General features: G+C 50.9%; 6 protein-coding genes across 6 annotated transcripts; 4 read left to right on the plus strand and 2 right to left on the minus strand.

Annotated features, from left to right (window-relative positions):
• Window positions 1-184: 184 nt before the first annotated feature.
• Window positions 185-1,360, minus strand: GT037_006585 (uncharacterized protein; the record flags this gene model as incomplete). Its single annotated transcript, XM_038931632.1, has 2 exons — window positions 185-788; window positions 843-1,360. The coding sequence occupies 2 exons, from the start codon at window positions 1,358-1,360 to the stop codon at window positions 185-187; spliced, it is 1,122 nt and encodes a 373-aa protein (XP_038786129.1).
• Window positions 1,361-1,712: 352 nt separating this feature from the next.
• Window positions 1,713-3,981, plus strand: GT037_006586 (oligopeptide transporter-like; the record flags this gene model as incomplete). Its single annotated transcript, XM_038931633.1, has 2 exons — window positions 1,713-3,741; window positions 3,794-3,981. The coding sequence occupies 2 exons, from the start codon at window positions 1,713-1,715 to the stop codon at window positions 3,979-3,981; spliced, it is 2,217 nt and encodes a 738-aa protein (XP_038786130.1).
• Window positions 3,982-4,209: 228 nt separating this feature from the next.
• On the minus strand, window positions 4,210-5,532 carry GT037_006587 (aquaporin; the record flags this gene model as incomplete). Its single annotated transcript, XM_038931634.1, has 4 exons — window positions 4,210-4,392; window positions 4,437-4,610; window positions 4,657-5,038; window positions 5,093-5,532. 4 exons carry the CDS (start codon window positions 5,530-5,532, stop codon window positions 4,210-4,212), a joined length of 1,179 nt encoding a protein of 392 aa, XP_038786131.1.
• A 593-nt stretch (window positions 5,533-6,125) lies between these two features.
• On the plus strand, window positions 6,126-7,839 carry GT037_006588 (uncharacterized protein; the record flags this gene model as incomplete). Its single annotated transcript, XM_038931635.1, has 2 exons — window positions 6,126-6,566; window positions 6,634-7,839. The coding sequence occupies 2 exons, from the start codon at window positions 6,126-6,128 to the stop codon at window positions 7,837-7,839; spliced, it is 1,647 nt and encodes a 548-aa protein (XP_038786132.1).
• Window positions 7,840-8,440: 601 nt separating this feature from the next.
• On the plus strand, window positions 8,441-10,008 carry GT037_006589 (uncharacterized protein; the record flags this gene model as incomplete). The annotated part of the gene is made up of 2 exons (XM_038931636.1): window positions 8,441-8,583; window positions 8,637-10,008. The coding sequence occupies 2 exons, from the start codon at window positions 8,441-8,443 to the stop codon at window positions 10,006-10,008; spliced, it is 1,515 nt and encodes a 504-aa protein (XP_038786133.1).
• A 903-nt stretch (window positions 10,009-10,911) lies between these two features.
• GT037_006590 (uncharacterized protein) lies at window positions 10,912-12,825 on the plus strand (the record flags this gene model as incomplete). Its single annotated transcript, XM_038931637.1, has 1 exon — window positions 10,912-12,825. The coding sequence occupies one exon, from the start codon at window positions 10,912-10,914 to the stop codon at window positions 12,823-12,825; it is 1,914 nt and encodes a 637-aa protein (XP_038786134.1).
• Between the last annotated feature and the right edge of the window lie 326 nt (window positions 12,826-13,151).

Raw genomic sequence — 13,151 nt, forward strand, 5'->3', positions numbered from 1 at the left:
TACCTTTTGAGTTTTGCATCTTGGCGGGATCTACGTGCAGTAGAAAAGTAGCAATCAAGTGCTTCGCCAATAGCTTTGTACAACATGTGATGGTGTGATGTGTATCAGCCCAGAAGAATCGGACTACTTCGTACTGGGTATCATTAACGTTAGAATATTGAAAAGTGAAAGTCTCTACGATCCACTACATGGACTCTATCCAACTTCCCGCAAGCCAGATGCCTGCACAGCCTGCCAGCGCCGCGGCTCCGTAGGCTTGCTTTGTCCACCCTTGCTCCTCATCTACTTTCCAAGCACCTTCTCTCCGTGCACTGTGTGAGACCTGTTCAGAGCTAACGTTCTCAACACTTTGGTCATGCGATTTCGCCATCTTGACCACACTTCCAGCCTCTCGTACCCATCCTGTCTCGTTCCTCCCCTCTACTTCTACATTCTGCACATTGCCGAAGAAATCCATGACTCGTCTCTCCCGTGCCGCCTGCTCTCCTCCTTCGAAGAGATCGTACCGTATACCTGGGTGACTGTGGATCTTCTCCTCGTCGTAGCTGTCGAACAGGTCGCCCATTGTCAGTTTAGAAGTCGGATCGCGGACTTGCGTTTCCAAAAACTCCAAATTGTAGTATGTGTAGCGGTCAATAACTGCGACGCCAACGTCGTTGTCGGCGTGGTGTGAGTAGGAGGATTGGTCAATCTCTGAGGAGCCGGTTGCGAGGATGTTGGGAGAGTAGAATTTGGAGTACATGGTGTTGGCTTGGCATGTGTCTATCATGAACAGGATTTCGTGGTAGCTGGACATTGATTAGCAGGGTGTTCCATGGGCGTGACAGAGTAGATGGACATACCGTTTCTTCTCCCACATCTGTCCGAATGCATCTGCGAGATCGAATGCACTGATCTCCTCTGCATCTTGGAACTTGAGAAACTCGTTTCCGCCGTGGCCCGTCATGTATACGAGGATGTTACTCCGTTCGTCCGTCATCAGCCTCTTGCTCCGCGGCATATCCTCTCCCACTCTGTCCGTCATCAACCTGATGAAATTCTCAACCGTGACTTCGTAACCCCGGTAGTCTACCTCGATGTTGTCGCCGTAGAGGTCTAGCGCGCGGTCTGCGTTGTTGTAGACGGTACCAGGGAAGGCGTTACGAGGGTTGCACGCCATGTCGTCAGGCAGCATAAGAATGATTTGCGAATCGGGAATCCCGAGACGCTTAACGGTGCGATACAAGGAGAGTACATTGGCGAGATGTCGGTAGTTGAACCAGAAGCGTGATGTCGAGACGAGGACGGCCCAGTTGGATGTATGTTCGCTGGCGACGAAAGGAGCTGCCAGTAGAGGCAGAAGCGCGGTGGACAACTTCATCGCGAAGTCGGTATGGATAGTAGATCCCTGGGAGGTTTGCACAGTGCTTGGAGTGGTATGCGGGCCCGCGACGCGCCCCTAGTCTAGCAGTCCGCGATGCACGTTAGAGTGTTGGCCATCTGACAAATCGGAGATAAGCAATCACTCCGCCAATGATATCCGGCTATCACGTGTGGAGCCTTCCACGCTAGCCGATCACCTTGCATCATCGCGTGCACATGCTCAAGCACGCCATTCCATGTCAGTGCTCCGTTATCTTCCTATCTGGACATCCTGATCTTCTTCCTCTCTTCTTGAATGCTTCCTCGTCCGCACGCTGGCTGAGTCGATTCAGCTCCAGAATATCTCGAGGATGGCACCAGACCGGGGATCCGCATCGTTGGAAAATGAAAGAGGGCATGGTGAAGAGACGGATGATCATGCGCTCGGCCGCAGCAGGTCGGGAGCGCGCAAGTACCTGGCTGAACAGGCGTCGCAGCCACAGAACTTTACGCTCCGAGGTGTTTTGGTAGGCCTGGCGATTGGTGTGGTGATTTGCTTCTCGAATATGTACTTTGGATTGCAGACTGGTTGGGTTTCTGGCATGGCTATGCCTTCTGCTCTGATCGGATTCGCATACTTCAAGGTCGTTGCGAAGACACTCAAGTTGCCATTTACGCCGGTTGAGAATGTTTTGGTTCAATCAGTTGCGGGATCGGTCGGCACCATGCCTCTCGGATGTGGATTCGTAGGAGTAATTCCTGCCCTGAACTATCTGTTGAAACCTGAGGAAAACGGACCTTTGGATATAAGTCTATGGAAGCTGATCGTGTGGTCTGTGGGCATTTGCTTCTTTGGTGTTGTATTTGCGGTACCACTACGGAAAGAGATGATCATCCGGGAGAAGCTCAAGTTCCCGAGTGGGACTGCAACTGCTCTTCTGATCAAGGTGCTCCATGGAGATGAAAAGTCCAAGACGATGATGGTACACGAAGAGATTCAAGATAGGGATGACCAGTCCGATGACGGAGAGGAGGCACAGGGCCTACTACAAGGTTCAAGCGCGCAGCGGGAGGAGCACGATCTTAGGCCGTCCATGGACGACAGCATGAAGGATCCAGATCAAGAGCTTGGAGAAGATGGGGATTGGAGATCTAAGATCAGATTGCTGCTCATCTCTTTTGGCGGATCCGCACTATACACTGTCGTATCGTACTTCATCCCGCAACTCCACGACATACCCGTTTTCGGTCTTCCCTTGGCGCAGAACTGGCTCTGGACTCTGAACCCTTCGCCTGCATACGTGGGTCAAGGTATCATCATGGGTCCTGCTACGACGCTTCATATGCTTCTCGGTGCCATCATAGGCTGGGGCATCCTTTCACCACTCGCCAAGCACAAAGAATGGGCCCCAGGGCCGGTGTCAGACTGGACAAACGGATCAAAAGGCTGGATAGTCTGGATATCTCTTGCCATTATGCTGGCGGACTCCCTTGTTAGCCTTGGGTGGCTTCTTTTGCGCCCCGTCATCACAGTCGCAAGAGCTTACTACCCCACTGCAAAAGAAAACTTCCAATCACATACCTGGAAAGAGATATTCACTCTGAATATCACATCCAAGCCACAGTACACTCAGCTCAGCGATGGCACGTCGGCGAACCCGTTGACAGCGATCAAGCAACATCTCGCTGAAGGTGCTGAGCCGGATGCCCCGCCTGAGCACCTTGTTTCGAACCGTACTACTATCATTGGTCTAATTGCTTCGCTGGTTCTTTGCGTCGCTGCTGTCCATATATCATTCCCAGGCCTCATTCCCTTCCGGCTTACCCTGCTATCGCTCGTACTTGCGCTCGTCCTATCCATTATGGGTGTCCGCGCACTTGGCGAAACAGATTTGAACCCCGTCTCTGGTATCTCAAAGCTCACTCAACTCGTCTTCGCGCTCGTCACGCCCACCACTGGGCCTGGTGCCAAGAATGCGGTCATTATCAACCTTGTTGCAGGCGCCATCTCCGAGTCTGCTGCACTACAAGCAGGCGATCTACTACAGGATCTCAAGTGTGGTCACCTGCTAGGCGCAGCACCGAATGCGCAGTTTTGGGGTCAGATGATCGGTTCAGCATTCGGTGCGGTGTTGTCTGCTGTTGTATACAAGCTGTATACAAACGTATACACCATTCCCGGTGGCCTGTTCGAAGTGCCGACAGGATACGTGTGGGTTTTCACTGCGCGATTGGTGACAGGCAAGGGCTTACCGCCAATGGTCAAGGAATGGGCTAGTGGGGCGGCTGTCATATTCGCCGTAGGTACGATGATCAGAGTCTGGGGTAACAACAGAAAGCAGAGGGGTTTAAGTGGATGGTGGATCGACTTCGTGCCTGGTGGAATCGCGGTCGCTGTTGGTATGACTTGTCACGTCCCTTCCGAAATCTCGCCAACTAACTCATCGTGCAGGCATGTACAACACTCCATCTTTCACGTTGGCGCGTACAATAGGCGGCTTGCTTAGTCTATGGTGGCGGCGATGGAAGGGTCGAAGCGAGACACCTATCATCGTGCTTGCGAGTGGGTTGATCCTTGGCGAAGGACTGTTTAGTATCGTAAACTTGTTACTGGCAAGTTTAGAGGTACCACATCTGTAGGACGTTCCTCGACTAGTCAGATCAGGTTGGTTGTGTTGCAACCTGGTGTTCAATACATCTTACGTGTTCATCTGAACAGGCTCAGTTGCATTGGAATACTCGTCGCTCCATCGTATTCGAATTTCCATTACTTTATGTTCTATTGACAGCCTCCTAGTTAGACTTTTCGTCTACGCGTTTGCATGATCTGTATTACAAGAAACGAGCACGTCGGAAAAGAAATGCGATTTATACAATACCTTCCTCTTTTTCTCTCCTTATGTGCTCTCTTCTCGCTCGCATCGCATTCCAGGGCGTGAGCTGCTTCAAGCCCAGCCACGGCGAATTGATGGGACTAGGCCCTGTATATATGAAGATGTCGTACAGGAAACCACCAAACGCACAGCCAAGGAAGGGCGCTACCATTGGGATCTACATGAGTTAGCAGATGTTATTGAAATGGTCGGAAGACGTACCCAGAAGTAGTAGCCGCCAGCGGACCACACTTCGTGACCATAGCCAACAGCATACGACATCAATCTCGGGCTGAAGTCACGAGCGATGTTAATCGCATAGCCAGTCTGCCAGCCGAAGCAAGATCCGAGGCCGAAGATCAGGAAGAACAAACAAAGAGGGAACCATTTATCGGACTACATGATGGTCAGCATCGTCATACGTTACTGCTATCTGTCGTACCTTTGGGACACCGTTGTTGCTCGGGTCCTTCAACGCGAAGATGACAAACATCAGCAATGTACTTGCGATGAACTCTGAGAAGAACTGGCTTGTCTTTGTAAGAAATGGCTGTGGGTAGGTGCAAAATATTGCTGCTGTAGCCTTCTCGGCAGGAGGCACTGTTCGCATCTTTCCACCTTCAAACCAGTCGATGGAGCTGATGTAGTTTGCGTATACGACACCGGATCCAACGAAACCACCCAGCATCTGCGCAGCGAAGTACATTGGGAACCGCCGCCATGGTAGCTGGCGGTATATGCAGTTGCTGAGGGTAATGGCTGGGTTTAGGTACGCCCCAGAGTCGCCTGCTACGTACAGTCCGAGCATTACGCCTAGGCCCCAGCTGCTTGTTGTTAGTATGCTTTGCCATCTTTCCCCAAATCGGCACTCAACTCACCCCCAGTTTATTGATTGATATTGCCCGAAGCCGTTGCCTCCTGGAGCAGTAGTCTGACCAGCTGATAACAAGACTTGCGCAACAGCTCCATCGCCGAACATCACCATAATGGCAGTGCCCCAGAACTCAGCAAACGGCTCCCTCATCACTGTCCTTATACGCGACCACAGCAACTCAGATGCTGCCCCATGATCATGCTCCTCGTCTATAGGTGCCTGGGGATGCAAGCCGAGTACCGATCGCTTTCGTTGAGCGCTCGACGATGTTCGATTAGGCGAGAGCTCTGAGTTGGTGGAATGCGCCGAATACTGTGTCGGCGCCTGAGTCAGAGGTGTAGCGCTCGTTCCAGACGTGATACTATCTAGGCGGTTCTCAGAATGATCGTCTGCCCAGTCGCGTGTGATTGACGGCCCTGGGGCCATTGGTCCTCGAGTGGTCATAATAAAGGGACGTCAAATGCAACACTAGATGGGGATAGACTAATACAAATGCCTCTTGGCCTCGACAACGGTACCAACATGAGAAAAGTGCTAGCAGATGCACACAAACAGCCTACTCAGCGGACCATGGCTGCTTAAGCACCTCGTTCCATACCCACGGCTCCATGCTAGAAGACGTCACAGCATAATCCCTCATCGCGATGGCAACGCCATTGGAAGATGATCTCGTACTTCCCCTCATTAAACTAGTGAGATCTCCAGCTCGGGGTACGATGCCGCGCACCGTCAGCTTGGGACGTGACTGTTGTGCGCCAGAAATGACGTCTGTCAAGCCTCGGGGCGTTATTTCCGTAAGCAACAAAGCGGACACTTATTCCTTCACTGAGCCAGAGGTTGATGAGCTTGATTTGTGATAGCCTGAGAGAGGATTTGCAAGTGTAGTAGTACAACGGCTGTTATAATCACTGATTTGATACTCCGTTATTCCCGATGGTCGAAGTGTGGGGAGCTTTTGTGGGTTTTCTGGGGTGCGTCGGCGATCGCGATGCCTAGTTAGCGTCGATATCCTTCTGTCTCCAGTCACCACTTCAACAATGGCCGACTCACGTAAAATCAATGCAACAAATCACTCACACCCAGTCCACTTGGACTACACAAACCAACCAAATCAGCACCAACACGAACAATACGACCAATCTGATCGCGGTAATGTAGATTACAATTTGACACAAAACAATTACCAGGCCTACGCAAGCCATACAATGGACGAAGAATATGAGTCTCAATACAACACGCCCACAACAAGCGCGCCTCCAGGCCCTCTGCGCTACGAAATCGGACGGTATGTGCCGTCTGACGGCTACTTCGACTGCGACATGTACGTCCTTGTGAAAGATGCAGGACTCAACAAGACAAACTGCTTTGGGTGCGCTCGGCCGTCCTCGATATGTAAACCAGGGTTCCCAAATTGTCCGCCAGATATAAGATGTATATTTTGCGAAGAGCGCTTCGATACGCACCCAGGGTCCAGCCCAGTAAGTGTCTTCCCTTCTCCTAGGTCTGACGAGTTGCCGTCTTATTAGCTCCGTTTAACATTTGTAGTTTTGCCACAAAATGTGGGCGTTTACGAACTTCTTGCAGAAATACGCAGGCTGGGACATGTCACGCGGTCTCCCAGAAGGCATTCCGGTCAAACCGAACGCTAAGGAAGCGAAATACCTCATTGAACAAGGTTTCATGAAATCGACGCAATACTACGACCATAATATGGTTCGAAAAGAGTTTTACCAATGGCTGGACCCTGTCCGAGATCCAAGGATACCTGTGCACAACTTCTATGGTTTGACCAAGAACCAGAAGACTAAACTCCTCAATGAACAAAACAAGGAAGTTGATGCGCGTGGCTATAGATTCAGAGCGCACCAAAAGCAGAAAGCGGCACATGGGCCAGTCACTCTAGCAAAGGGCAAAAAGCGGGCATACAGCGACGAGACCCACGACAATGCGATGCCACCACCTACTGCACCAACAAAGCGACAGCGGCAAGACGACAACACTTCACACTATGGATACCATACTCCTGCTCGAAGAGACTATGTCGACTCGCCCCCTCTGCCAACAACTATGCAGGAGAACACGGCAAATAGGTTTGGTCAATGTGGAATGAGGGACGTCCAAGATGATGTGTGGGCTCAGAGGGACTCTTTGCCTCTTCCAACAACCCAGCAGGCCATATTGGTGAATGCGTCAGACATCAAAGACAATAAGCGGGCTCAGAGGGACGCTTTGCCTCTTCCTACGACCCAGCAGGCTATGTTGATGAATGCGATAGACATTAAAGATAACAAGCAGGCTCAGAGGGACGCTTTGCCTCTTCCTACGACCCAGCAGGCCATGTTTACAAATACGAGAACGGAACAAGACTACAAACAGGCTCAGAGGGACGCTTTGCCTCTCCCTACAACCCAGCAGGCCATGTTAACAAATACGAGAATCGAACGAGACAATAAGCGGGCTCTGAGGGACGCTTTGCCTCTTCCTACAACTCAGCAGGAGCCACGCTCAGCGCCATTGAATCCGATTCCGAATGAACCACAGTCACACGCATATTCGATGACTCAGGAACAATGCGCACAAACGTCCAACAACGACTCCCCTGATCTGCAGTGGTCAGGCATGATGATCAGGGGCGCGTCCAACAGAGTCTTCTCCAATGATCAACCCCGTGGCAGTCGCGGGCGTGGACGTGGACGTGGACGTGTAAATTCGCGCGGACACTGGAATAACGGCCGTGGACGCGGCTCCTAGTGGTACTGACAACGTCAGTTCATGATATCGGTTTCTCTTGTTCTTAATAACTAGCTGTGCTGGTTCTTCGATACTAGACTTGTTCTGGTCCTCATACTAGCTCTGCTGGTCCTCATACTAGACTTGTTCTGGTCCAGATACTGGCTCTGCCGGTCCTTATACTAGCTCTGCTGGTCCTTATACTGACGTGAATCGGTTACAAGAATAGATACCTCTATTCTTGACACTGCTTGATTACAAGCTGGTGTCTTGATCATCATCAAATAGATTGCTTAATTGAAGGTTTTCGTTAAGGATGTACTTGATAGAAACTCCACTGCATGGAATTTGCACCATCGTACTTGAACACGTTACTAATACAGACACCGATGGATGCTTACAGTATTGCTGCAGCTTCCTCTAACTAGTCTCTTGCATAGTGTTGCATGTGGCATGAATATCCGCGTTTCGCCATGTGTGGTGTTCCGCGCTCGATACAATATGACCGTCGTTGAGGCAGTCGCGGCCTCTGATCGTGGCTGCCATCGTTGGACCTCACCATGACCTAGCGTCCACAAGTCTATATTGTGGACTGCTGCTCTCACTTCTTCACTAGAACACCATGGCTCCGCCGATAAAATACGGCCGATCTAGTTCCAATTCCAACCACTCCAACCTTTCCAACAACGGAAGCAAACACCCTGCAGGTTTTCAATCTGCTTTCGAACCCGTCTCTCAAATCGCTGCAGCGCCAAAACCTGCCAAGTATGCTTGGTGCCTTCCGATCTGGGGAGAACTTGTATTGACATCTGTACTAGGAGGAAGAAGTCCGATGTGACCAAAGATGCCTACATACCACCGAGTTCTTCACCTCCGCCAGACACCCAGACAAAACGCAAGCCAATCAGCAATACAGAGATGCGAGCTCTCGGTATACCGACTCGGGAAAGCATGAGGAAACACGCTCCAATTACACTTCCCCTCGATGACGATGCAACCGAGGCAGCAAAAGCGGAAGTGCGTCCATATAACACAGAATATCGCAACATGTTGAACAATTACGGATACGCCTCGGTGATTGACCTAGCTTACAAGGATGCACGGGATGAGAACCATCCCTTCATGAGCCCAACAAAGACACTGAGCCAACTAAAGATCTGGAGAAGATATGGATTGCTACTACTGGCAAGCTCAGAACTGGATGTGTTAAAGTGTCTGTATGCCGAGGGAATCGCCCCAAACATAAACACGAACGACTCACTACGACGCCTGTACACATCACCTGGGGGTGACATGGACACCGAGTGGGTACAGAGGTATAACCAGGCATTTGCGCCGTGCATATATGTCCGCGAATTAGTTAACAAAGACCAAACGTCACCAACGCATGCCGAGGCCAGACGTGCCATACAACTACTACGGGAATACGTGAGCGGCGACGATGAATTTGCAGGACAAAATGCAGAGATCGACCGGCTGTGTTGGCAGAGTGACAGCGCGGAAGATGACATCAAACAAGGTTACCACTTTTTCCTCGAAGGCCGTTGGCAACGTGCAGCCAAGATCATAACGTTCTGCACTGCTTTGGATGCATTGTTGTCTGATGCTGGAGGAATAATGGACGACTTACCATTACCTTGGAAACTCAAATATGTCGGCTATGCGAAAAGTGCCAGCCATCGAATCTCGAGCTACAACGGAGACCGCAGTCAGAGTTGGTTCTCTGGACTACTGCGCAATATCTTCCAGTATCTCTACCCAGACCAAGGCTTTCAATTGGTGACACATGTAGTCGCCTTCTGTGTCTGCTACGAGGAGTGTCAGATTGGGGAAGAGCTGCTCTCACGAAGCGCTCAGGCATACTACAACACTGGAACAGGAATGGGTGTTACACCTGCTGGGTGCAATGTCAGCTCGGCTAACACAGAAGACATGAGCGCGAAGGATGCAAAGAGGTTGTGGGCTCTCGCTATGGGATTTCGATTGCGCGGCGAATTCGATCGCAACATGGCCCGCGATATGGAAGACCTGCCAGTATACGAAGAATATCAAAAGCCGCAAACGCCGCCGTACGATACCTTGTACGCAAGACGCCGACCAACTCGCAGAGGCAATTCGAAAAAAGAAAGAAGAGATCAAGACACTGCGTTCTCTCATCGCCCATATCGAAGAAACCACGATACCCCTTGAGGAAGTGGACAAAGCACATGAGCGATTGCATGCCGCAATAAAGACAGTCACCAATCATCCCGCCCTTGAAAAGGACCCTACACTAAAAGCAGATACCGATGCGATGGTATCTCGGATATTAGCAGATGTCCACGCTAAGATCGCTGCACTCCGCCACCCATCGTCACCAGCAGTTACCGATGCGATGGTATCTCGGAGATTAGCACAGGCCAAGGCCAAGATCGCCGCCCGCCGCCTATCGTCACCAGAACTATGACTGCGTCGTAAGCCTCCGTGTTTTTGAGCAACCGATTGAAAATGCTGACTGTCAGCTTAGACTTGGCGTTCCAACTCTGTTAGAGTATATATTGAGCTTTCGATAGACATACTGCATTGCGGTTCACGATACCCTTTTATGGTCCTCATGCTAGCTCTGCTGGTCGTCATACCCTTTTATGGTCCTGATACTAGCTCTGCTGGTCCTTATACCGCTCTGCGGTCATTATACTAGACTCGTTCTAGTTCCTTATACTGCTCTGCAGTCCAGATACTGCTGCATGCCTGTTTGAATACTGGTGCGCCAGTCGTGGCATTAGTTATCTGATAGCGATAGGAAGGGAGCATATTGGTCAGGTAGTCTTCGCATTCTCCTAGTTACTTAGCAAACGATTTCGGGACTATCCCTTCCCTTTCCTTGAACTTGCGTGCCCATAGCTGTCCCTCTTCTGCATTTCATCGGGGCTACTAAATAGCCTGGTAAACCCGATGCGTAGGTATCTGTTTTTCACGATCAAGGTGAATCGTCGCATTAGGATAAGCCTGTTTGGGCGATGAATGCTCCTTTCCGTTTGCGCCAAGCCGCTACGTCTGGTTGCGAATATCTACGCTCGCGCAAGCTTTGCTGGCTCGGTAGTCAACATCACAATGGCTCCAAATCGAAGGCAAAGATACACAGCTTTTGAATTTACTCGCCAGGAAAGCCTGGACGACACATACCAATCCGACCACCAATCCGACTACGAATCCGACTCGCTCAACGACGCGGAGCAATACGAAACCAACAAGAACGAGCTTAATACCCGCGAGCCAGAGACGAGAGATGCAGGGCTTCGTGCGCAAGACAAGAGTGGAAAAGTAGTGTTCATAAAAAAGGGAGCGAAGGCCATTGAGAAACAAGCCACTGCGGAGATAAATCCGCCCCGATTCATGGATCCGGGTCCGGAACACGTGTGGAAGATGAAGATAGAGGAACAAGTCGCAATCAAGGATTCATGGGAAAAAATCGACGAAGAGGATGCGCCGGTGCCAAAAACTTGGCTCCCGAAGAGGTTCCAAGAATACCCCGAAGACGCTGAGAGCGAAATTGACCCGGAAATGGCAGACAACCCCGCGTATCTTCGTCAAATAATAAGATCAATGGCGAAACAGTACGCGCGTTGTCGTGCGGAGCTGAAAGAAGAAGAGGCGTTCAGAATCAGGGCTGAATGGGAACGCAACATGGCCCAGAGGAAGGCGAAGCGTTACTGGTCTTACTCTATCCACGTCACCGAAACTGTCGCACTTCCAATCTACAACACTCAACAAATCGAAGACGTGAAGCTTCGAAAGCGCAAGAAAGCTGTTGCTAAACGCGAACGGGCCGTCAAACTAGACCGACTTGCGCAACAAAGCGAGCAAGCCGATTACGAAGTGGCAATGGAGCACCTTCGTAATGAGGTAATTGAGACGAAGAAGAACCTCAACGCGCTACGTGACGATGTTCTTGAAAATGACGCCATCAAAAAGTGCCTTCGAAAGGACGTCATGGCTGAACTAGAGACGGACATGATGGAAGAGCGAACAAGATGGCAAGCGTCGCAAAATCAGAAGCGCCAGGAGCTCAATCGCGAGAGGGAAGAATTCGATCTCGAACGCAATGCCTCGAAAGAGAAAAAGGAACTCGCCACTGTCCAGGCTGTCAGGAGCGACTTGATAGATCAAGGCTACGAGCGAGGCTTGGCTGTAGGCAAGAGATTCACCGCCGTAGAGCAATACTTGAGAGGCTATCACTTCGGCGAAAGGAATGCGAACAAAAAGACGTCAAAGCAATGGCTCCAACAAAGGTACCAGGAGGGCATGAAAGCGGGACAAGAAGAGATGTCCAAGAAGCGCGACCTGGAAATGGAAAAATTCATGGAAGCATTCTTGAAAGAAGTCGCCCATACGAGAGATGATGCCATCCGTAGAACGGAGGAACGACTGGCGGAAAAGTTCCGAGTGTGGATGCAGGAGCGAGAGACAGCTATCCGTCGTAACTCGCGCGCTTATGGCCTGTATGAGGGAACAATCACTCAAATCCGCCGCCAGAACAACGTCGAAGGCTCTGAACACGAAGAAGATGCCTTGGCCACGATCATTGCCACTACCATGGCGGATCAAGTCGTCACTGCTTCTTACACGAATCAGGACCAGAAGACCTGTTGGCGTAACACAATCAACGAAGAGTCGCCTTTATGGATGAATTCCAAGGTCGTGGAGAAGTCGAAATTTTATGAGGCTCTGCACCCGAAGCTGACAAAAGAATTCCAAAAAGCAACGCATCGATTCGAACTTGCAAAACAAGAACAAGAGAAGCAGAAGCAAGCTCACGCTGCTCGGGTAGAGAATGAATGGGCCGCTCGCGACGCTACCGCGCAACGGGAAGAAGGCGAATTTGTACCGGTGAAATCGGGCGCTCCTGCCCCGTATCGTCACCGACTCCTGTTCATCGTCGAGGAACCTCTCGAGGCCGATGAAGCTCAAGAGATGTCCGATAAGGATATGGTGGCTACCTTCTTGAAGAATATACGAGACCAATAGATACTAGCTTCGTGCTGGTCGCAATACTGGCTTCGGCCGGTCCTGATACTGGCTTCGTGCTGGTCGCAATACTGGCTTCGGCCGGTCCTTATACTAGCTTCGTGCTGGTCATGATACTGGCTTCGGCCGGTCCAAGATACTGGCTTCGGCCGGTCCAAGATACTGGCTTCGGCCGGTCCAAGATACTGGCTTCGGCCGGTCCAAGATACTGGCTTCGGCCGGTCCTTATACTGGCTTCGTGCTGGTCGCAATACTGGCTTCGGTCGGTCCTTATACTGGCTTCGTGCTGGTCGCAATACTGGCTTTGGCTGGTCCTTATACTAGCT

This window comes from Alternaria burnsii, assembly GCF_013036055.1.
Source record: "Alternaria burnsii strain CBS107.38 chromosome Unknown 752, whole genome shotgun sequence".
Lineage (NCBI taxonomy): Eukaryota > Fungi > Ascomycota > Dothideomycetes > Pleosporales > Pleosporaceae > Alternaria > Alternaria burnsii.